The 26,052-nt window shown below is 41.1% G+C and overlaps 2 protein-coding genes across 7 annotated transcripts in view; one reads left to right on the forward strand and one right to left on the reverse strand.

Annotated features, from left to right (window-relative positions):
- The window catches only part of tspan11 (tetraspanin 11), a 25,083-nt gene extending 18,868 nt beyond the window's left edge, over positions 1-6,215 (reverse strand). For all 4 annotated transcript variants that reach the window (XR_004025575.1, XM_030784664.1, XM_030784651.1 and 1 more), the window contains exons 1-3: positions 6,123-6,215; positions 3,255-3,349; positions 372-563 (exon numbers count right to left, since the gene is read on the reverse strand). Coding sequence is in view for 3 of the 4 variants with exons in the window: in XM_030784664.1 (XP_030640524.1) it covers positions 372-563; positions 3,255-3,341 (279 nt within the window). In the remaining variant the exon portion in view is untranslated. The remainder of the gene's footprint in view (positions 1-371; positions 564-3,254; positions 3,350-6,122) is intronic.
- Positions 6,216-9,947: 3,732 nt separating this feature from the next.
- On the forward strand, positions 9,948-25,407 carry prmt8b (protein arginine methyltransferase 8b). 3 transcript variants are annotated; one of them, XM_030784481.1, is made up of 10 exons: positions 9,948-10,055; positions 10,843-11,082; positions 13,651-13,806; positions 14,860-14,923; positions 17,264-17,406; positions 17,652-17,739; positions 17,991-18,106; positions 20,483-20,633; positions 24,942-25,063; positions 25,324-25,407. In XM_030784481.1, the coding sequence occupies exons 1-10, from the start codon at positions 9,948-9,950 to the stop codon at positions 25,405-25,407; spliced, it is 1,272 nt and encodes a 423-aa protein (XP_030640341.1). The 3 variants fall into 3 exon arrangements, with proteins under 3 accessions (XP_030640341.1, XP_030640348.1, XP_030640357.1); XM_030784488.1 differs by having other exon boundaries at positions 9,948-10,016; positions 10,828-11,082; XM_030784497.1 differs by having other exon boundaries at positions 9,948-10,016; positions 10,861-11,082.
- The last annotated feature ends 645 nt before the right edge of the window (positions 25,408-26,052 follow it).

Here is a 26,052-nt window from a genome sequence, read left to right on the forward strand (position 1 = left end):
TTCAAAAGTTTACTAAGGCACTCTAAGTTCCTCAGCTTCATTTACATTTGTAAAAACTGCCTTGCCCACTGCCATGGTTTTCGCTAAATAGCTGCACTGGATTCTGGGTAATTTCAACACTCTCTAGCTTCCCAGGGCTTCACGTCATCTAGCTCACATCAGTTCCCCTCAGTGTGTCTGTTATCACCTGATTTTACTGAACGTTACTACATCTGATGACTTACTGAATGTCTCCTGCAAAAGTAAGAGCAATTACTGCTTGGTCAGAGCAGCCAGCTGCTAGTCAGTTCATATTAACTAGCATCAGCTCAATAAACTACAGGAAACACACTTTTCCAGTGGCATATTTGAAGTAGAGTTTGTCGACCCACCGTGGACAGGCAGGTCCGCTGCTCACGGATGACCGCACAGCAGCCCAGGAAACCAGTGACCATCACCAGTCCGCCAGCCAGTATGAGGATGTAGGCTGACACCGCAAAGGTACTGGACGCCAGCAGGTTCAGGTAATCTCCTTTATCTATCAGAGTCCAGATCCCCACCCCTAACACTGCACCTCCACCCATCTGACAGACAGACAGACAGACAGACAGAGAGAGAGAGTTCAATCTTTAGTCCTTTAACAATATATGAATATGCAGTATTGTTCAGTTCAAAAATCTTTTGCCTGATGTTTTGGCAATGTCCTCCACCGGTTCACTAGTCACAAGCAAACAGTGACACACATACGTGTAGATTTGGGTATGGATAGTCATGACCAGATTTTAGGAAATCTGAAATATCCTGACCAACATGTAGACATATTAATGCAGGCAATTAAAACAGAGACAGTTGGTTTGGTTTAGTCTCCTGGGCCTTGTCATACATCACAGAGCACTCAATCGGTTAAGTACTGTGTGGTCACACTTCTTTATTGTATAAAGTTCTACAGTAATTTAGACAAACTACTCTGAATGGAAAATGTTTCTGTTAAAAATGAAAAAGGGGCATGTGGTGACAGATAATTATATCAGACACATACACCTACAGTCTGACCTTGTTTTAACCACATCGTGAAACCTGACAGATGAACATTCGAAAGAGAAGCTTTCCGTATAGAGCAGAAATCTGTCATACTGTCAGATTTCATACAGTAAGACAGAGAAAAGTTCAAGACATTAGATATGTGTCAACATGTATTGGAACTGTATTAGACATGTATATAAAATGGTGGTTTTATATCACATAAACCTGGTAGATTTTCTCCTGTGACATAACATGTCATTCAGAATATAATAACATTCAATAACATTTCAGAATATAACCGGGGTGCTGTGATGTGTTAGTGCCTGTCAGTTCTCTTACACTGTAGTCAAAATGAAACCATCTGTTGTCAGAATGAACTGTATCCTCCACCCTTTTACCCCACCCATGGGTCTGTACCAAACTTTTAAACCAAACCTAGGCCCTCAGTTACACGGAACTATCACCATCTCAAGAACTGGATCTTTTTTAGTCTCCGTTACATATTCTACATCATAAACACACGGGCGCTGACACAAATACACCCATGGTATCTTTTGTTCCCATCAGCACCAGGCGGAAGTTCAGGAAATGCCTGCTTGTATCTCCTTTCTCTTTCCTTCGGACAGCTCCCAGTCGCAAAGCAACACAGACAAGACTGGCTGACCGGCTGTTTCTTCTCCTCCGCCCAAAGGCCTGATCACCACACACGCGCACACACACACACACTACAGGAGTCCTGCTCATTCAAGTGTGAGCAAGTCAAAAATGACTGAGAAAAATCCCAGGCTGCGTTACATTCTGGCAACAGCCACCAGGACCGTAGAGCAATACAACTGAAATGGTAGCTGTAGTTACCATGTGCTTAAGTGTCACACACTTTTCTTCTTCTACATTATTCATGATCCCGACATGATTGAAATGCTGGTTAAGTTTGGAAGATCTGAGATTCTTCAAAGCCTGGCGGAGTGAGAGGAGAAAGAGAAAGTGGGGGCGCGAGTGTAAAGACAGAGTTACGACTCTGTGTTTCCCACGCATATCTCTGTAGGCAAAAGGACATGCCATAAGTAACCTTAGTTTCCTCATGACTCAGAGAGCCTGACAGACCTTACACACACACACACACACACACACACTTAAACACACACACACACACACACACACACACACACACATACACTTAAACACACACACACACACAGTGCGCATATTTGTAGTCTGACTGTAGAGTTTTCTTTGGCCCTGTGGTGCTATGGGATGCTTCTGACTGTCTTTGACAAGTACAAAAGCATGCATGGTTTGATTTTTTTTTTTTACATTTATTCTACAGCCAAAATAAATGTTAGAATATGCTAAAAGCCCAAACTTCTGATGACAAGCATCTGGATTGAACTGGTTTATGATGAAATCCAGTTTCTTTGTGGCTTACCTAGGCAGTATGTCTGTTAGTCATGATGGTGAGAGTGTTAGTGGGGAGTAAAAGAGTGGAAATGATGAGCATCAAAGGCTATAGAGAAACCTGTATAACACATACATATGATAGACTCTATTTGAAAAGTGCCAGTAGATGTAAACACACTTACACTTTTTCTAACATTACTTTTTTTTTCTTTTTTACACATTTTTTATGTTTATTTGGTTCCTTTGATATTGGTATAGCTGGATGCTATAGCAAAACATTTTCAGCAGAAAACCTCTGTGCCGACAGCCACTGAGAGATTCAGAGAGACTTGCTGGAAAACAAAACAACAACGCATGGACACACACCAACATAACATAAGATTAATAACTTCAATTCTGACCATAACCAAAGTAATTTTTTTTTTTGTTTGTTTTAACAATAACAACATCTCTCTGAGAACACAGTTTTCCCAAGTGGGGAGCAGAAATGTTCCCACATGACAAACAGCTATGTCTGTGCGCAAACAGCTATGTCTTTTCACAATGTCACAAACACACACACACACACACTCCTCCTCCACTATTCCAAGACTTCTCTATTAAATAACTGGAGTGTATATCTGTAGTGATTTCCAGGGGTGCCAGCAAAAAGAGGAGGCCAGTAAGTTCTGTTTGAATTATGAGTTCCTCCCTCATTTTTACTGATTTTCTATGTTGACTGCAAGTTGATTTTTAAACACCAAATGTTTTCCCTGCACTAGCTGTCCAGTCCCTTTTAACCAGGTAAAGTCTACATGGTAACACCTCTAACTGGACATTAGCCAGCCCTGAAGATCAGTAAACTTTCCACTCACCCAGAAGAGGAAGTTGAAGACAAAGAGAAGGTATTTCAGACACACCGTCATCCAGTCTTCTTGATCGTCCTTATATGCACTGCCCATGTTTCCAGCTACGAAATGGACGAAAGAAAATCCCAATAAGTCAAATATAAAAAAAAACAACAACAACAAAAGGCAAAAAAAAGTTTCTTGGTTCACCGTATGGTATGATTTCTGAAATATTTTTCTAAAAACCAGTGTGTTGAAGGAAGGAGGAGGAAAAAAAACACAACAGCAACCCAAAGTGATACACAGACTCCAGAGAAGAGACGTTTCCAGAGAGATAGCAGTCAAATACTGGTCTTTTTCTGTGACACATTAATTAACAGTTGTAGCCCTCGAATCCCTCCTGCAGACAAGTGACAGTGACTGTTTAAGAGTTTGACATGGGGGCGTAGAGTGACAAAACAACAGCCACACACTGGCACCAGAAAGAGGGTAAACACACACACACACAAAAACACACTCAAACACACACAAATGCCGGAAGAGAACTGCACCTCTAAAGCTTTACATGTCTCATGGTACCAACAGCAGAGCCTCTCAATACCAGATTACTCATCATCAAGAATCATGTTCCTTCCATTACAGATTCCTTCCATTACCAAAAGGCACAGGCCAACTTCTGTGACCAGCATCTTTGGCCTGTTCTGACAGCACTGTCTTTCTATGTCAGAACTTAATATGTTATCTGTGCAAGAAAAAGCTAAGTTACAACCTCACACAATCTGACTGTCAGGGAAAACTGATGTTATATACTAGACACCGAGAGGGGCCACTGATGGGTCCAAGGGAGAAATTTGACAATTTATTTGATTTACTTCTGTCCTAATCATTGTCGATGAGGGTTTTGGCACAAACCAGAAGCTCAAAACTCTTTTTACTAAATGTTTTGTATAGAAATGTAATTAGGTTTTGGGTGTAGATTATATTTTTTCTGATTAGATTTTTCACAAAATGATGTTATGGGAAAGCATGAATCTTAGTCTAGTTTAACTAGGAAAAAGAGAAGCAAACAATCTGAGATGGTTGGTGTGTGATTTGGGATGGAATGACTTAGTAATGCTAAAGGATAGCATATAAACTGAACAGGACCTTCCATTCAGCTCCATTGTAATTGTATTTTGTTACACTCTGATAGAGGAGAAAGAAGTTTATAAGAAAGCAAACTCTGCAGCATACCTCTAAGGATGCAATTTACTATTTGTGTGTGTGTGTGTGTGTGTGTGTGTGCAGGGGGTGTTTTTTGGTACACTTCCCCCTCTGAATAGCAAGTGGGGGATGTATAAGTGTGTCATGGTACCAGGAGTTAATTGCCAGAGACAAGATAAAGGCCTGAGAAATTACACTAGAGATTTCAACCACTCTGAACAGCAACGGTGACAGGGGCAAGGGCCATCTACAACAATGTATCAGTCCGTAGACCATATGAGATGAATGTCGGGGGGGAATCGTCTCTCCGAAGCAAGCTAATAACGCTAAGTGCCTATTCCATCTGCTCTAGGTATTAACTATAGATTGACTATAAATGTGACAGTTTTCATTCTTTAACTCTCTGTAACGCGTCAGAGCACCAGATTTATTTATGAGCATAACAATTAAAAAGATACAATTACATATAGATATGCCAGTCACTATACTGCCTGTGAACAAAAGGATTGGTGCTAAGACATTAACACAGTCTCTCAGCGGTAGGTGCATGATGAGTAGGCTACTATACTTCTTTCTGAAGTATCGAAACTAAACTTCATAGAGTTTAGGGAAAGTAGCAACCTCGGTACTCTAAGTGACAGTACATTTACATGTTCAAAGTTAAAGGGGTTTTTTTTCGAGAGTGATTGAGAAACTTACCGTTTTCTCAAATAATAGATTTCTGTATTTATTTCCGTATGTTCTTTTGTACAGTATCTTAAGTCGTTCGCAGAGTTCAAATGCTGCTGATACAGAAAGCGCGAGACCATAAATCAAAGGGTAGAACTAGGCCTGGTCGCTGTGAACTAGAGCGGTTCTTCTGAATTTTGTCAAGTTTATTTCTACAAGTAGGCTATACTGTTAAAGACATGGAGCGTGAATGTTTTACAAGGAATACAACGGCGTGTACTAGACAATTCTGAGATCGATCGCACAAACACAGGATAAGTTACTCATTTAAGCAGATGTCACTTAAACAGGAACATGAATTTTAACTGATAATTTCACAAGACATTAAACAAAAGGATAAAGTACAGTTAATCCTAATTAGAAAGTAACTCCCCGACGTTGGCTTTTGCCCCTTAAAGTGTCCAAAGCAAACCACAACGCTGTGGTTTGTTGACCGCTATTGCTGTCAATCGGTGAGCACTCGGCAGTTTTCATTTCGCAAAGTCTCCATACAATATATTTAAAAGGGAACCCAACGAGTTTATGATGAATTTGCAACGTAATAGTAGGAATACCATACGTATACAGGCTACGCGAGAGACTACGCAGCTTTATGCAAGATGCTAGACACGAAATGACCGTAACACAGGGGCTTCGCTTGCGTAACAAAAGATGAGAATTCAATACAGCCACTTTCTCCTTTCCCAGTCCCGGCCTTAACAAACACTCTCAACCTGTGTTGATCATCCCCGCCAGTAACTTTCACGAAACTTCAAACACTCGTAAAGCATTTTACATATTGCCCCACTGAAAAGCTAGTCGACTATGCGGCAGCACTGATTAACTTGTCCCCATACACCTGCGTTGCCCTGCGTGTACAGCGAGGAAGCAAGACTAAACGACGTACAAGACAGACAAGGCAGAAGCTGGACGGTTGCTAGCTGAAACCTCTGCTGTGGAGACAAGAGCGTTAGAAAAACTCACCCGAGATCTATGCGGTTTCACAGAGTTAAGAGTTGATGACTGCAGCTGTAATAACCGTTTCGGGTGAATCAGTCTCGCCTGTTGCTTCTCTAATGTCCAGTTTGTGGGCGAGGGTCAAGGCGGGGTTGGGAGGAAATACAACAACAACCCGCCCCCTCAACTGATGTGATTAAACTTGACTCGCTATTAATCTCCAAACTCCCCCTGAAAGACAGAAGCCTACGGGCTACTATAGGTTTCTATTATTATTATTATCATTGTTATTATTATTATTATTATTATTATTATTACGTTTTCCGCGTTAATTAGCCTTCTCTCTGTTTTCATGGAATCCGATGGCTATGATAGAGTAATACAGTATACAGAAATACATAACAGCATAAGCCATAACGTTGATTAAGTCATCAGCATTCAAAAGCGTAATAATTTTACGGTTAACTCCCTAACTCATGTCATATAACGTTGCTGACTCAAAATGACAGGATACACAACCAAAGAAATGTAAGCCAAGAAAGCGGGAAGTAATACTCTTAAACTTCCTAAGTGCATTGGAAACCATCGCGGTCAGATGAAATAACCCTGACGCGTGGGGAAGGCGTGTTGGCCAGAAACGTCCTGTTCATTATGTAAAGTAAGCTCGAGCACCCGCTGATTAAGTGTCGTGGAGTCTGACCCTCTCAGCACTGAGGTTAATTTGAAATTTCTAAAAAGGGCCAGATTTGTCGGGCTTTTCACTTTTTACTTTATATTTATTTATTTTTACATTTTATGCGCTGTGGTCAACATTTTAATGTGAGAAACGTCCGTGCACAGGGGCTGCTTCTCTTGCGTTTGTACAAACGTGTACAAACATACCCCCCACCCCTCCACACACACACACACACACACACACAACATTTAAAAAATATATTTTTTTTAATGTAGTCTGCATTCCAACCAACAGGGGTGAAAATACATATTACTTGACAGAAATACATAAAACAGAAGCCTCTGTACGGCATCTTTGCAGTACATTCACCTAGATGGTAGGCCTCAAAATCAGTCTACAATGTCCACGATTCTCTCAGCCGGAACTGTCGTAACGCAATAAAGCGAAAACTCCATTAGGAGGAAGTGTACTGCCTTAGGAAGCGATCAAAGCAGCCCTTACCTGCTGCAGGAGGCATTTTTTTCTGCTGAAACAACATTAGCTAAGGGACTGCTATCCATCACATGGGGAATAATGGAAAAGGGTCCACTGAAGAGGGCAATAAAGACCGTTAATGTGGGAGATGTCAACGCTAATCGGTATGCTGGATCCGCTCAGATGCTTAATGGATTTTTTTGAGGGAAAATTATAGAAATAAACTTAGTAACAGAAAAACAGACTTCAATTTTTTCTCGATTTATGAGCATCTGTTGCGACACAATGTGGCCCTAGAAACTGAACTGGATGAACACTTAGAAAATCAATTGACTACAATCGTTTACTTATTTTTACTCATAGTAATAAAAAGCTGGGCACTGAAAATAAGTGGCATCGTGGAGACACCAAACAACTGAGAAAACTGCACTCAGCAAAGAGTTGAAATACCTCGGGCGCTCTCGTAATGAGCTCAGATTTGCGTTTCCTTTCATATGTCTCCTTCACTTGTATGCATTCGCAGCACAGTCTGACCTGCCTTCCCTGCCTCGCTAGTTTCTCACTCCTGTTTTTGTGCCCTGTTATACCCACTCGTGCTCACGGGCGGGCGAAGGGAAGATATGGGGAGTGAAATCAATTTAATCAGTTTGTTGTAATCCGACAAAGAGCATTGTATGACATCTCTCCGACTCTTTTTGTCAAACAGACAGACACACACACACACACAGACACACACACACACACACATACAAATGATGTCCTGAGTCTGTATTTCCCACACATCAGACATAAGTATAGGGTAAACTCTGATCATACTCTTTGTTCTGCATTGGGACATTTTGGAAGAAAGGCCAACGTGCCAAAATGCAGTCCTCACAAGGGCCCCAGCAGCATCGCAGCGATAGAGAGAAATATAGAGACTTTCACTGTTCACAGCCTCTTAAGCACCAACATCCTCAAACATTCAAAAATTCAGCTCTCGACTTCTAGGGCTGTGAGTTATGTAAGAGTCAAATTCTCTCTCTTTCGTGGAATTAGTAAATTAGTAAACCTGAGTAAGAACCAAGTGTGAAAAACTGCTTGTCAGTGCACAATTTAAATGGATTCGAAAACATCTCATCAAGATTACTATTTTGGTCCAGCCCAGAAGTACCTGCCGCCTCTCAAATGCGTGTCTCGTTTAATCCTGCACCCAGGATATTTATTATATGTCAAGAGAGAATATGCAGAGAGAGAGAGAGAGTTCGGTACTACAGATGCCAGCATTACCTCCTACATTAGCCTCGGGGATTGCACAAGCAGAAGGAGCAGAAGGAGTGGGCGGCCCGTTGCAAGAATGTGGGGGTCGCTGTCTAACTCCAAAAGAAATCCTCCACTCGCACCGAAGTGGAACAAACTCCCTCGACTGCATTCGTGACAGCGCTCGTTTTGAGCTGCCCAATTGCGATCATAACGGTGCCATCTATGGAAGTCATAATTTGCTATAGACTTTTAACTTTAGAGGAAAGTTGTTAAGCGTGATTGCTTGACACTATTAAAGTCCTTTTTAAGCCTGAAGACAAGAAAAAACGAAAATTACGGAGGCAGTCGGTTATTTTACAGTGAAGAATTGGTTTGGGGAGCAGGCTTGATCTCTAAAGACGTTCAAACTGAAGCAAACCTAATTACGAGCAGCCTAATATGGAGACACATGTAGGCTTATACAAACAACGAATCCGCTTAGTGAGCAGAAGCGCATCCTTGGAGGCATTCTTCAAGGAACCAGAAATTATTACAGTCTCTAATCTTCACTTTCACTCTCTCCCTGAAGCTAACGACACAGTCATCAGCTGATTTAATAAACACAGTCGATTAAAAGTGAAAAAAAATCTGTGGGAATGAGTATGGTGATTCTTAGTAGCCTACAACACACCGGCAGCTGATGGACACAGAAGATATACGTTGGATATCATCGATTCAAAATGCACTTGACTGTGTCGTTCGGGTGATGATCTACATGAAGGTGGAGGTACGGAGCGCGTGTGGGAGGCACTGATTTCCACGGTGTAGCTTAAAGCCTGGAAATCATTCCCAGATATCATACGACTTCCACGAAATGTCCATCAGCTTCAGCTGTACCTTTTAAAACTCCAAGACGTACTGAACTTTATTGGATGGAAACCTAACGAACGTAAGGAGGACGAAATAGGTTTGCAGTGCAACGAACTATTGTCAGAATGCAAGAACATAGAGGCCACAGGTGTGTAGTCAAATGACTACTATATTTGGTATTTATACATATACACAACTTGTTCGTTGTGTAGGCTAGATCACAGCCTGTCTTTCGCTTTGACAGTGAGCAGAAGAATAATGGAAGTGGATATGGATCCACCGTACAGCGGGGACCCCGGTGATGCTTTACAAGAGGTGTAATGAAATGTTGGAAATGTTCCTAATGTTGGAAAGTTTGACACGATGGATTACTGGACTCTTTCAACACTTGACATAGACAACATCTTTGAAGGAAAACTTGGAGTGACTATTTGAAGTTGATGAACATCTTTTCTCGCATATTTAAAAAATGTCAGACATCGATGTATCTTACAAAACTATACGACTAATTTTGTAGTTTTACGTGGATAAAACTACCGCAAACGAGGCTTTTCTCACTTAATTTTACATAATTTTTCCAGTCGTTGTGTTAACCGATTCGGTTTTCTCATATGGGACTTCGGCATTCCTCGCGCTGCTTATTCCTACGGAGAAAGATGGCGGAGGTGGAGAGCTCGGAGGTATGTCAAAGACACAGGTTATTTGATAAACACCACCGAATCAGCGCCTATCCGAAAGAGTTTACAGAGATCACTACAAGGCATATGTCCTGTTTCCTCTCACTTATGCATTTATCGATTGCAGGTCTAGCCTATTTAAATCTGTGTTGCTCTCTATGTTCTGATGTCGAGGTCACTGAGAACGAGAGTCACTATAGTCACCCGCGGATTTTCGTCCTTTCAAAATGCAGTTCGTCGAGCTGAAATAAAACTCTAACGGCAGCGATCACTTAAAATATATTGTAAATGTACCGATCCGAATTAAACATAGGATACGCTAATGAGTACTCAAAGCGCTGACCGGATGAGACATTGTAGCCTAGTAGGACATGAACCAGCGTCTAAAGAGAACCTTTTTTGCACACAGTGTGTCCTGAGAGTTACCTTGTTTAGGTGTATCACGGGCTTATTCCCGCCTATTCTTTCATTCAAATTTCAACCGAGAAATCCGTGTGAAGGAATGTCGTTGCGCTGTCCCTGGTGCTGCACTGCTTGTTTTGGATGTGCTCCTGTTATTTTTTATAGCCTAAAATATTAGGCCTATCCACTGCTGGACAGAACAGTTCAATTAATGGCACATTTACAAAGTATAGTAGAAATATAAATCGTATTTAAAGTATATTTAACATACCATCGATTTTTATTGTAACACTATGCTATGATACGTTCGAGGCAGCACACCGCAGACCCCACAGACATTTGTTTGCCAAAACAAACACTGGGGGGAAAATCGATATTTTGTGAATAATTTGTATAAATAAATGTAAAATAGCACACTCCGTCTCACCCTCTCTTTCTCTCACAGCAGCGCCCAGTGAGCGTTCACCAATCTCAGTCGTCGCAGCCGTCACCGTTACCAAAACCAGTGACGTCTTCTCACCATGTTCCCCATCCACCTCACGCGCCGCACGTGTCGGCTCTGTCCACCTGTCCTGGCCGCGGAAAGATGGCCAAACTTCTCAACCCGGAGGAAATGACATCTCGCGACTACTACTTCGACTCTTACGCCCATTTTGGCATCCATGAGGTACCGCCTAATAAGCAGAGCACAGAAAGCAGCACCCCTAGAACCCCACCCAAAATCTTCTATGGGCAATGTTAACAGTCTGTTGACAGAATTTAACTGAAAGACTTTGAAATTTAGCTGCCAAAACACCAGTGGTGTGGAAAGACTTATGTGGAAAAAGATCTCTGATGGATTCTATAGTGTGGAATAGTTCCTTTCTCTCAGAAAGAAACACTATATATACTATATCTATATCTATATCTATATATATATACATCTATATATATATATACTCTGAAATGGTAGGTGAAAGGCTCATTTTCAAGCAGCACATGTGTATAAAAGTCATTATTTTAGTGTTGCTACAAACGTTGAACCTTACTGAACCTCAGCGGAGGAACAAGAACCTGCTCTCTGATACAAATGTAAAGACACCTGCAACAATATTGTAATAGCTATCTCAGTCATTTTCATATTTGGTTTGTTGGTCCTTCTCTTGTTACAGTTTGTTGGTGTCAGAAGGTTATCTCATCCTACCGTCAAATGAATTTCTTTACTTGCCCTAAGCTTGGACAAGCAGATTTCAGGAACATTTCTCTTCTACATTGTTGAAAGACTGTATCTCAAAACCTCAAAAGTGTGGGCAGCTGAGAACACTGAGGCAGCAAAAACACACTACTGCTTTAAGAAAAGCCATTTTCAAGAGATGTTTGTCTGGTTATTCAGGTGCAGGTGAAAACACAACATCTTACATCCTAAAAAATAAAAAAATAACAACAAAAAACAGACATAAACACTTCTATCTAGACACCAGAATTTCCAGATATCATCAGAATGTCCTCAAGTCATTTTGAAACTGAGTCACTGATCTCTTTAATCATTGTTCAGAGTCAACAAGGTCCAAGATATGTTTTTGGCACTGAAGGTTTTGAGTATGTAGGTCAGGCCTGGTCTGTCTGCAGATAAAGTGTCTATTCCTGACAACAGAGGAGTGAAGGACAAAGGAGTGCATGACTATCATATAATCCCTTTCAGCTCACAACAGCGTCCTGTCACCAGAAAAGGAAACATTATCCTGTAGTCTGTGGCCTAAATGTTTCCTCATTCCACCTCTTACTTCATTTATGTTAGAGCAAAATAGTTCATTCTGTCAACAAAATAGCAGGCTAGTGTGTAGGAGGTAAGGGCTTAGTTTACTCTACTTGTATATATACTGTTAAATATACATATATGTTATATATGAGTTATATATATGTATTGTTTTTTTGGAGGTGAAGTTGTAATATTCCCTAAAGTGAGGTTTATACACACTGGTTTTTAGGAGGTCAAGGTTTGGTGTTCTCTCAGTTTTTGTTAACTGACATTGAATCCTCAAGTATATCGTTACAAATTTTAAACTGCTTAATAAGTCATCTGAAAATGTATCTTTTCCAAAAACTTTCTCACAACAATAATTATTTGCATAATGGGTTTACTGCCATCTTGGAAGTCTCCAAAGCCTTTAAAGTGATGTTTAAGAGTGAATGGATGGCTTTTGGAGAGGAGCTAAAGTTTAGTGTTGCAGTTTATGTAAAGAATGGCCAAGCCAACAAGCAGAGAATAAAGATCTTGAAACTTGCCTTTTTTTTCTAATCTGACGGTGTTATGGCCCTGTCTAGGGTGGGGTGAAACATAAATGCGTGGGAGAACCTCCTCCTCCTGCCACTAGTGTAAAACTGAAACACCAACAGCGACACTGATATACTAGTCAGCTTTTTATTACCATATATATATAATTATTTACAGAAACCCAAAAGATTCCAGGGATGAGCCAGGCCAAAATAACAAACAAAATACATCTGACTTAAGGGAAAGGGAATAACCTAACCAAAAGAATACCAAAAGGAAGACGAATCAACTTCCCTCCCAAACTAACATAAACAGGAGAAAATATGTTCAACTGAAACGGCACCCACCCCCTTCGGGTGTTGACTAAGAAGAGAACATAAAAGAAACCAACACGATAACCCAATTATTTACAACTATTTACAAACTACACTCAATGTGGACTCACTACTCCACATTGTCACCAGAAAGATTTTACACACAAAAAAAACTCTGTTGACGCAGCAGCAGGAGTTTGGCAGGAGGTTCAGCCAGATGTGCGCTGCGCAGCCGTCGTCTTTTAAAATTCCCTCGCACATTCTCCAGCCAATCGTGACCCGCCAGCAGTCTGCAAGGAAAAATGGGGCGGGGAGCAAGAGGGAGAGATAGCGAGAGCGAGAGAAACACCTGAGCAGGCACAAAAATACGTCCAAGGACATAACAGAAGGATTTTCCATTTTCAAAGGCTTTGCTTTCAAAATATGAGTTTTAATAACTCAGCGCTTCTCAAATTTAACAATGTATTCTACATCTGCTTTTTCACATATAAATAGTTTCTGTCCATCTCTCTGTATTTAACATTTTTTGCTTAGTATAGAGCTAGATGCAAATGCAAAAATTCTTGAGCTATTGATTAAGTGGTATCAGGAGTTCAAACAAACTGGAACAGCTGTGAGACAGTGCTTTCTTGAATATAAACAATATCCATTTTGCTCATATTTGTAGGAGATGCTGAAGGATGAGATACGAACTCTGACCTACAGAAATGCTATGTATCACAATAAACACATCTTCAAGGACAAGATTGTTCTGGATGTGGGCAGTGGGACAGGGATTCTCTCCATGTTCGCTGCCAAGGCAGGAGCCAAGCATGTGTATGGGGTGAGATTTATTTTTACATTTTATGCACTTGGGTCAACATGTAAATGTGAGAAATGTCCGTGTGCAGGGGATGCTTCTCTTGCAGCTGACTGAAATCCAAGTCCGCATGGCCAGTGTTGAGCCAGAATATACAAACGTATACAAACATACCCCCCCCCCTCTCAAACACACACACACACACACACACACACACATGCTCACTCGCTCTAAGTATGTGTGTGTGAGGAGGAAAAAGTGAAAGGGAGAGAGAGAGAGAGAGAGAGAGAGAGAGAGAGATTTGAGCCCTGTCCATTAGAAAGTGGCAGATCTGTAGTTTGAATGAAATAGCCCAGAGGCTCTGCCCTGGCTCTATCACTGACACAGGGAACTCAGGACATAGTCAACACCCAGTACTCCCTCAGGACACGCAGTGATCACACACACGCGCACACACACACACACACACACACACACACACACACACACACACACACACTTGTACTCTCTCACACACACACACTGATACTCAAGCACGCGTACACACAAACACACACACACACACACACACACACACACACAGACATTATACAGTATACTGACACACAGACTGTGTTTCTGTCAGTATACTGTATAAACCACACTTCACACTCAGAGGGACAGGAAATCACAGCTAACACACAATGATACTGATGATGACAATAATGATTTTACTTGTACCCATACACACACACATGTGCGCGCACGCACACACACTCTCTCTCACTGGCATACTAGAGGTAGACTGTTGTCATGAACTGAAGCAGACTGGGAGTGGAGTTGACCGGGATTGAGACAAGGAGTGGATTCGACTTGGAGTGAGACAAGGAGTGGAGCTGACTGGGAGTGGATTTGACTGGGAGTGAGACAAGGAGTGGATTTGACTGGGAGTGAAACAGGGAGTGGAGTTGACTGGGAGTGAGACAGGGAGTGGAGTTGACTGGGAGTGAGACAGGGAGTGGAGTTGGAAGTGGATTTGACTGGAAGTGAGGCTTGTGACTTTGCCTCAGTTTCTTCTTTCTGCTTGTCTTTTTGCAGATTGAGTGTTCCAGTATATCCGAATACTCAGAGAAAATCATCAAATCTAATCATTTGGATAATGGTAAGTTCTCTCTAGAAATCTCTATCACTTTCCCCAGTGACGATTACTGCAAACATGCATAGAATTCATTACCATTATTTTCAGATCACATACCTATTATGTCTTAAATATAGCTAATTACATTTAATGGTATGGATATAATATGTTTTAAATTATCTGTCATCCTCGAAGGGAATACAGATCCTATATGCTTTCCTGAATTGTATTTGAAATATGTGTGCATGTGTGTGTACACACATTAATGCATGTGTGTGTGTGTGTGTATATATATATATATATATATATATATATATATATATATGTATATATGAAATAATGTATGGGGATGTTGTCAATGCAATAACTGTGTGTGTTTTGACTGTGGGATAAAAGAAAATGTATTCTTTACTTTGATGGAATGCAGAAGTCATGCATTCTAAACATACAGTTTTTGTACTCTGCTTGTCAGAAGAGAAAGAGTGACAAATTTCTCACAGGAAATCTTGCACAGTTTCTTCCTGTAAAAAGGACACAGACTTCCTGCGGGCTGCTGCCAAACGCTGTTGTTTGGCCAAATCTGTCCTCCTCACTGATTAAGACGCCAAAGCATTAGGGGGTGGAAGATGGCTGACTCAGTCAGAGCTGGGAATCACTTCACACACACACACACACACACACACACACACACACACACAAACACACACTTGCACAAATTAGCCTTCTGTAACACTCTTGTCTTTGTGACAGTGGTAATGAGTGGCGTTGGAGAGAAAAAGCAAAAAATGAGAGACATCGGTCCTGTCTGATAACATACATTCTCCAGTCCAGAAATAGTCACCCCTTCCTCCACAAAATCACCCTCCAGTCCAGAAATCTCACCCCCTCCTCCACAAAATCACCCTTCACTCTGGAGGTCTCACCCCCTCCTCCACAAAATCACCCTTCACTCTGGAGGTCTCACCCCCTCCTCCACAAAATCACCCTTCACTCTGGAGGTCTCACCCCAAACTCCACACAGTCACCCTCCAGTCCAGAAATCTCACCTCAAACTCCACACAGTCACCCTCCAGTCTACAAATCTCATCCCCTCCTCCACAAAATCACCCTTCATTCTGCAAGTCTCAACCCAAACTCCACAGTCACCTTCCAGAAAGTCCAGAAATCTCACCCTGAACTGCACACGCAGAGAAGACTTGATATTTCTGGATATTTCAGGATTGGTCATTTAACCATCATGTGGTTCAGTACCTCAGGATTGGTAACGCAATCATGACAAGGCCTGGTAATTCTGGACTGGTCATTTAACCAACCTGAGGTCCAGTACTTCAGGACTGTGAATCTAACCACAGTAAGGTCCAGTGTTTTAGGATTGTCAATCTAACTGCAGTAAAGTTAAGTGTTTTAGGATTGTTAATCTAACTGCAGTCAGGTCCAGTGTTTTAGGATTGTTAATCTAGCTGTGATAAAGTCTAGTTCAGTTAGAGTCTGGTAAATGGAACTCAGCTGTGATTAAAGTACACAACAAATCTCTCTTTCTCTCACGATAGTTTACTTATACAAACATCATATCTTATTCTAGAATCAGTTTAAAATTCCTTCTTTTCAAAGCAAAACCCGATTTATGAACAATTTAACCTTTTTGTAATTTATCAAAAGATTAATACCCACAATCCTAAAGAGGAGTTACGGGATTAACACCTTGATGAAATGCCTGTAGTTCAGTCGGAGAGAAAAGGTTCACTGTGATGTTGTAGATTTGACAAAGCTGAAAACACTTCTGCACTGTAGACAAACAGAGAGAGTTCACCCTTTTGCTGTTCCTGTATGAATGTATTTTCCTTTCTATACTTCTCTGTGATGTTTGTCATCTCATATGTGAAACAACTGTGATTTTACTTTCAATCTCCATTTGCCAGGGAATTTTACTTTATTTCATTTTATTGTATTTTATTTTATTTTGTCCATTTATTATTACTCAGAACTTGTTAGAAATGATACCTAATAAAAAAGTCATATCAAACTCATTTGAAAGGTTTTAATGATCGGCCTTGTTCTAATATTCTTGCATGCTCCCTAGCCTTGTGCCCTGGCTCTATGTTGGGGATGGAGAACAGAGATCACGCTGGAGTGTGGCGGCAAATGAATTCTGCTTATTTTAGTGAAATTTCCTTACTAATGTTTTGACTCTATCAGCTCCTATTGATATTCAGTTTCTAAATAACAAAACTAGAGAAAGAGACAAGCAGTCTGAAGTGTTGGAACAGGAGGAATGCTTAGAGAATGTGCTTTATCTTTGTTTTTACTGGGATGGAGGCTGATGTGTTTAAACTGTATGTATGTGTGTGTGTGTCCACATCACAGTCATTACCATCTTTAAGGGGAAGGTGGAGGAGACAGAGTTGCCTGTAGATCAAGTGGACATTATCATCTCAGAGTGGATGGGTTACTGCCTGTTTTATGAGTCCATGCTCAAAACTGTCATCTACGCCAGGGACAAGTGGCTGGTCAGTATGTGTGTATGTGTGTGTGTGTGTTGTTCATGGCCAAATTTCTAAAGCAAGGACAGGCAAGTGGCTGGTTATGGTGTTAGCGTGTGTGTGGGTTTGTGTGTGCTTGTCTAAGTTTACAAAAAGAGAGAGAGAGAGTCTAGGAGAGAGAGAGAGAAAGAGAGAGTTTGGGAGAGAGAATGTGGAGACTAGCATGTGTCATGTGGTCCGTACTGAAACCCCACTGTGTGTTGGTCCTACAGAAGCCTGGGGGACTGATGTTTCCAGATAGGGCCACTCTATACGTGGTCGCCATAGAGGACAGACAGTACAAAGACTTCAAAATCCACTGTAAGTACACACACACACACACACACACACACACAGTGTACGCTGTGGAGTTGGAGGAGTGTCGCTGTGGAGTTTGTGTCTGACTGTTTTGTATTAGGAGCATGCAAACACTAACATTAATGCTTAGCATTATAATTAATCAGTCAAGTCTTGTATCAACGTGCATGCAAATTAACACCTCTCTCTGTCTCTGTCTCCCTTTCTCTCTCTCTCTCTCTTTTTCTCTGTCTCTCTCTCTGTGTATCTCTCAGGGTGGGAAAACGTGTATGGTTTTGACATGACCTGTATTCGTAATGTGGCTATGATGGAACCTCTGGTGGACATTGTGGATCCAAAGCAAGTTGTTACAAACTCCTGTCTCATCAAGGTCACTAACCTTGCCTTTTTTTATTACCATATTACTACACTGTAAACCCGAACGTTCATATAATTTAACTCTATTAAGTGTGTAAACTTAAAATGACCTTATAAGTTCTACTGACTCTCAACTGACAAATACCAGTGACCACACAACATATTTTCCATTGTTACATAAACTGAGAACTTGTAATACTCAACTTTATCAAGTATTCCCAACAAATATTTTTCAATTCTGCATTACCTATCCGTAAAAAATAATTTACTTAGTTTTCCTAAGGCAATGGGTTTCCAAACTTTTTTTTTTAAGTAAAGTCAAATAGTCACATTTTACCGTGTACATGCAGCCTGTGTTTATCTGAGTTTATGTAGTCAAGCAGTGTTTTAAAAATGCCTGATAAAAGGCTTTAGAGATAGAGAGTGGAGTAGAGAGATGGAGCGAACGAGTGTGTGTGTGTGTGTGTGTTTGTGTGTGTGTCTTTCCTCTCTCTAAAAACCCTTAGTTGAATCACTGTGGGTTGAATAAGCGCTACATTAGCACACATGTAGCGTGGGTGTCCTAATGAGTTTTATGAAGGAGACCATGATGGAAACGTGTTAATCTATCATTTCATTCTTTCAACCTCCTCTCAAGCACCTCTTGCACAGTCACGCAGTGGCCGTGTCACTATTCCAATCCCTCACTGGCTGTTACTGAGTAACACCAGAAATAATTAACCAATCATCGGTAAGCACAATTTAAAAAAAAAAAACTCACAATGGCAAACAGATAAAGAAAGTAATTGTGTATGAGGATGTGTGTGAGTAATGGTATATTTGTGGAAGTTGTGTGATTATTTTTAATTGCTATGACTGGTTTTGTGTGTGTGAGATTTTTTACTAACTGATATTGTCTGCAGATGTCAAAAAATGTCAAAAGAGAGAGAAAGAGAAATACAGCGGGAGTGGATGAGTGACAGAGAATAGCAGAGTGGGGGCAGAGTGATGAATGTGACACATACTCACATACCTCTCTCTCTCACACACACACACACACACACACTCACACACACACATGCATATGCAGAGGAAATGGGCAGATAGGCAGAGAGATAAACTGAGACTGAGAGAACAGACATAAAGACAGAAAGAGAGAGAGAAAGGAAGGACTATTCAATATCCTTCTCTATTTCAGCCTTTATACTGTGAGCGGCTGTGTGAATTAGCTGGAGGACACAGCTCTTTGAAATTGAAGACAGTTCCACCTATTCCTTGGCTTTCTCCAATGACCATAGAAATGAGGAGATGAATAGGAGAGAGCGTGTCATTGATCTACAGGGGATTCCTGGAGAGAGAGAGGAGCTTTTCTCTTTCAGGAACAGAATCTATTTGCACTGAAAACTGATTCATCAATAGAGTTGGCTCAAAGACGCAGAAAAGAAGTGAACAGAACTCAAGGAGACTTTGAGATAACATACACATTTGAACACTCAGGGAACAGTGAACTATGAAAAAAAAACCACTACAGAAAGAATCCTGACATCTCTGAAAAAAAACTTCCGCAGTCATCTCTTATGGTAAAAACAGTATAATATGATATTTTTTTTAGGATTACAAACTTGTTATGACTTATTATGAACTTGGGAAACTATCTGCAATGTTTCCATGGCCAAGCCAAGCCAAACTGGCTACTGACTATGTCTATGTCAGCTGAACAAACGCGCTGTGAGACCCATAAAAGAGGAGTACTGTCTCTTGATTTGATCAGTTCTGCTTTTGAGGAGTGCAAGCACAAAGCACTGTGAAATCAGAGTGGATCCAGAACTCCTTAAAAAGTGACTAACTGAAGACTTTTAAGACTTACTGCTTAACTGTGACATGCTTCTGGATTTTCTAAAACTGAAACTCACAATGGAAATGCTGACAGGATATTTATTTTATGATTCATTGCAAACCTGTGACTCTAGAAGATTCTGAATGTAAAAATAATAAACTCACTCCATCTGGGGCGATAACATTATTATATTTGGTAGTCATTCAGATAGACTAAGTCCATTTGTAATTACATTTTGTAGCCGCACAGGAATTCAAATGTAATTATGTGTTAATTTGTAAATGTGTAGAGAATCCAGAATACAATGTGATATTAAAATATTTGCGTTCAGTGGAGTCAGGATTACACAGTTCTCATTGCCAACCAAAAGTTCGTTTCAAAATATTTAAACTTAAACTTTTAACTTCTTTTTCTTTGTTTCTTTATTCATTCATATCCTGTATGTTACATTAAAGCAGTGTCTACATGTCTTTTGGCACGGATGTTTGTCATGTTTGCTCAGTGGAAACATGAAATGAGCCTTTAGTGGAATGAATTGGTTTTATGATGTTTTTGTCATATCCTCTCTGACAGGAAGTGGACATTTATACGGTGAAGCCGGAGGACCTGTCGTTTACGTCGGCATTTTGCCTCCAGATCCAGAGGAACGACTACGTCCACGCTCTCGTCACCTACTTCAACATCGAGTTCACCAAATGTCACAAGAAAACAGGCTTCTCCACAGGTTCACTCTTCATTCAGCTACACACCAAGTGAAGCCACCCTTTATCCCGCTAACAAAACGAAGCCTAAAATGCTAACAAAACTAAGCCACTCTTTATCCCACTCACAAAACCAAAGCCTAAAACGTTTTTTCACTGAGACAGATATTATAAAAAATGTAGCAAAAAAGAGCAGCTCTTTAAGGTCCAGGCAGTATTCCCTTTCCTTTTCTGCCTGTGATGTGAACCTATCTGTGGTCTAAGAGAGAGGTGTAAGAGGAGGTTTAGCTGACTGGTTGACTGGGAAAGCCAAGTCATTAGCGATTAGCTGTTTTACCAGCTATCATCACAACATACTGTGGGCAGAAGATGAATATGGTCTCCATGATATCACTCCTTTCCGACGAATCTGCTTTTCCTTTCCTGTGAGGTGCTTTGCAATCCAATAATTTAGCAGATAAAACTTAAGAGGACATTCACAATGAGCAGTCAGTTGCCAGGTGATTAGGTAACCAGTCATGTTCAGGAAAATGCATCACTCCGACAGAGAATGAGTCACATGACTGTGGGAGACCATGTAAAGGAGGCAGTCAGGCATCAAAGGATCCAGTTACTGCTCTACTAAATGTTAGAAAACAAGCGACTTCAGTTCCAGGCAGGATGGTTCTAGTATCAGAGAACCTGCACCTTTCTAAAGCCATAAATGTGTCTCAGGTTTAGGAATGAAGCATACAATGAACAAGAAAAACACCCAGTTGGCAACAGTCCTAAACCAAAAAACAGCTCTTAAATTACAGGGGTGGAAGTAGCATGAGAAAATGGTTCTTTTTCAGAACGACATCTATGGACTTACAACCTGGTAAATGTCCGCAGCGATAAACCGGTAGCAGCAGATGGCTGCACTGACAGAAAACTAAACAAAGCAGCTCTGCTTGGCACGCTATCAGTGATACTGGACATTTGAGGAATGAGAAAATTTTGCCTGTTTGGGTGAATTCTGGTTCACACCTGCTGATGGCAGAGTGGTGTAAGCAGTCCACTGAGCCCTGATGTCTGATGTCAGAGTGGCAGACTGGTGACAGGGGTTTAATGGTGTGAGGGTGCATCAGGTCCCGTGATACACCGGCTGAGAAATGTCTGAAGACTGCACCCTCTCTGACCACTGCTGTGAGCATGTGTTTTCCTTCATGACTACAGTTTGCACTTTGTCACAGGGATTCTCCCAACAGGATAATGTGCCATGTCATAAAAGATATCCGGCCTCAGGATGACTTGAGGAACCTGACAGCCAGTTCACTTTACCCAAGTATCCACTCCAGTCCCCTAGACCTTAGATGAGATGGGACAAGCTGTTCTCAGGATAAATGTACTACTCTCTCCTGTGCAGCAACTGTGTGGTAATGTTACATCACCAGGGGAACAGGTCTACACCTTCAGAACCTGAAGAACTCTGAAGGCTGTCCTGAATAGAGGTTTTGGTTTTGCTGCAGTAACATGAAAGCCAGTACAGTCAGTCAAACCTCAAAATTACCTTTAATGTTACGGTAGTTGAGTAGTGTAGGCTAAGTTGTTGACAAACTTGATTGTAGGTTTATTTATGAAACAGTGTGGCAGTTCTAGCAAGTAAACAAACAACGGTCCTATCATTTCTCCCTCATCGCTTCTAAAATTTCTCTAGCAACATCGCTTACAGCAGTTTACAATGCTGTCCATTGCTAAATTAGGTTACCCACAAAGCTAGCTAATGCCATGTTTATCAGAAGACCGCTAACGTTAATGAGCGGTTAAACTATAGCATTTAACTTATTCTGCCTAAATGAAGCAATGATAAATATATCTGCGACTCGCATGTCTGTAGTTACAGTCGGTGCATTGGAAATTATTAAACCCGAGGGGACACGTAAACAAACGTGAGCTGAACGTGAGCTCAAAGTTATCTAGTTTCTCTTTCAAACACGTAGTGTGAAATCCCAAAGTCCTCGTTGCAGACAGTCATGTAATATTACATGCATTCAACAGCAGTGTTTACTCTAGGTCACTGTATCAATTCACTCCATTATTTATCAAAACTTTAATATATTTTGCTGTACTTTTGTTCAAAGTACTATTTATGACAATAAAACAAGTTTATTTGTAAACTGCATTATGTCATGTTATCTTGGTGATAACTACACGTAACAAATGTTAGGGAAAATCTTTGTTCATGTCGCATGTTTCTAAAAAAAAAGAAAAAAGAATATCGGCCGATGTTTGAGTTTTTGAATCCTCAAATATCAAAATCATTATCGGTCTGAAAAATCCTGTATCACTCGGGCTCTAGTCCTGGATGAATAGTAGGATCTCACTGCTGTAACAGATGAGTGACCTGGCCACTGAGTGACCTGGCCACTGAATGTAGTTCACACCTGTGGAGTCTAAAATTCCAAACTCACATTTGGTCTCGCACAACCCACTAGAGATCATAACTAGTTTTATTTTAGTGCTTAATTTAGCACCCCAAGACGATTTCTAGTCTCAGAAGTCCAACAAACTGCTTTTGGTGGGTTAAAAGCAGAAGAGAGACATCTGACTGGAATGAAGACCAAATCTCTGTTGAGTTCCTGGATTAGTTGATGCAGAGAATGGGCTGGATTAAGCAGGAACAGGACTGAAACATTGGTCTACACTGAGACATGTGTTTCCCTACTTCAATATTCACGCACAGACTGGAAGTCAGAATTCAGTCCTCAGTGAGTCAGAAGAGACAGTTTTATTTGTCATTCAGACAACCCAACAGAGATAATGACTGACCCCTGATCAGTTCTCACAGGGTATTTGAGCTTAACTCCACTTAGTCTTACAAACAGCCTGAAGTGTCCTGTCTAAAAACGATGTGAGCCAGGCTCAAACAAAATTTTAAGATTTTGTTTTATGCTTACATAACCATGTGTTGAGGAGGGTTCATATTTAGCTCTGCTCCAGGCTCTTGTATACATATTCTTTCAATATCACCCCACCTCTATCCTTTTTTTTATTTTTATTTTTCTCCATCCCACTTGTTTCCTTTAAATCTGTACCTCTACTCTACATCCCGCTCCGTTTCCTTTAAATCTGTACCTCTACTCTACATCCCGCTCCGTTTCCTTTAAATCTGTACCTCTACTTTACATCCCGCTCCGTTTCCTTTAAATCTGTACCTCTACTCTACATCCCGCTCCGTTTCCTTTAAATCTGTACCTCTACTCTACATCCCGCTCCGTTTCCTTTAAATCTGTACCTCTACTCTACATTCCGCTCCGTTTCCTTTAAATCTGTACCTCTACTCTACATCCCGCTCCGTTTCCTTTAAATCTGTACCTCTACTCTACATCCCGCTCCGTTTCCTTTAAATCTGTACCTCTACTCTACATCCCGCTCCGTTTCCTTTAAATCTGTACCTCTACTCTACATCCCGCTCCGTTTCCTTTAAATCTGTACCTCTACTCTACATCCCGCTCCGTTTCCTTTAAATCTGTACCTCTACATCCCGCTCCGTTTCCTTTAAATCTGTACCTCTACTCTACATCCCGCTCCGTTTCCTTTAAATCTGTACCTCTACTCTACATCCCGCTCCGTTTCCTTTAAATCTGTACCTCTACTCTACATCCCGCTCCGTTTCCTTTAAATCTGTACCTCTACTCTACATCCCGCTCCGTTTCCTTTAAATCTGTACCTCTACTCTACATCCCGCTCCGTTTCCTTTAAATCTGTACCTCTACTCTACATCCCGCTCCGTTTCCTTTAAATCTGTACCTCTACTCTACATCCCGCTCCGTTTCCTTTAAATCTGTACCTCTACTCTACATCCCGCTCCGTTTCCTTTAAATCTGTACCTCTACTCTACATCCCGCTCCGTTTCCTTTAAATCTGTACCTCTACTCTACATCCCGCTCCGTTTCCTTTAAATCTGTACCTCTACTCTACATCCCGCTCCGTTTCCTTTAAATCTGTACCTCTACTCTACATCCCGCTCCGTTTCCTTTAAATCTGTACCTCTACTCTACATCCCGCTCCGTTTCCTTTAAATCTGTACCTCTACTCTACATCCCGCTCTGTTTCCTTTAAATCTGTACCTCTACTCTACATCCCGCTCCGTTTCCTTTAAATCTGTACCTCTACTCTACATCCCGCTCCGTTTCCTGAGGGCAGCCAGCTCCCACGTTCTTTTTTTCTCATCCCCACTTTCTAGTAAGAGCTAATAATAAATGCTTTAAAACCAATTCCTCATGCACACACACCACACACACACACACACATAATAGATGTACACATAAAGTGTTGACACACTGTCTCTCCCTGACTCTCTCTCCTAGCCCCCGATGCTCCAAGTACTCACTGGAAACAAACGGTCTTTTACCTGGAGGATTATCTGACCGTGCGGAGGGGGGAAGAGATCCTGGGTAGCATCACCGTCAGGCCCAACGACAAGAATGAGGTATGTGTGTGTGTGTGTGTGAAAGAGAAAGTGAGAGTGAGCCAGAGAGAGAGAGAGAATGTGTGTGTGCGTGTAAGGAGGTGTGTGGGTGTTGGAAGAGAGATGGACTGAGAGAAAGAGTGAGAAGAAATGTAAGCAGAGACCAGACCATGGGTAGTGCTGTAGGGGTATGTGATGATGAACATTGACTTTCTTCTGAGTGCATGTGTATGAGTTGAGTTACAGGGTCACATGGTCTTATTCCCTCCTTTGCATTCTAGCGAGACTTGGACTTCACCTTTGAGCTGGATTTCAAAGGGCAGCTTTGTGATGCCGCTATTTCCCATGACTACAAGATGCGATAGAGATCCACCAGCAGAGCAGAAACCTCTTTCCCACTGTGCCAAACACAAGTCAGAAAGGAGGAAATCTTCCCTCAGGCCCTGATCAGTCTGATACAATAACACTAGGAACACAGAAACTGAAGGAGAGGACAGCCTGCACTCCAGGAGCCAAAATTTTCATTGTTTACAACGATGCTGAATGTTCGTTTCACTCCCCTAGTTTAGTTTCTTTGATTTCCTCTGTAACGTCACTGTCCTCTCATTCATTTTATGCTCTTAGTCTCACAACTGGACAGTTTTGTGCTGTAAGCACCAGAGACAAGTCCTGTCTCTCTCTGTTTCACAAATATGATGACAGACAGACATATGGTGACAGACATATGATGACACACAGTGCATAATGACAGCAGGGCTTCAAACCAGAATTTTTTTTCAAACGGTTCGTTCCGAGCAGAATTATTATTTTAGCGTTTCCAATTTTGCGTTACACCTTAAAATCATCGCTTCCAAATTAAGTACGTAAGGGATAATGTACAGCGAGCCATCATTATCGCGACATAAATCATTAGAGCGAAATTTATTTCGCTATAATAACCGGCTCAGTGTACATTATCCCGCTTGTTACACGACTACTTACTAAAGAAATCAATCATTTGACACAAAATA

This window comes from Chanos chanos, chromosome 1 (genome assembly GCF_902362185.1).
Source record: "Chanos chanos chromosome 1, fChaCha1.1, whole genome shotgun sequence".
NCBI lineage: Eukaryota > Metazoa > Chordata > Actinopteri > Gonorynchiformes > Chanidae > Chanos > Chanos chanos.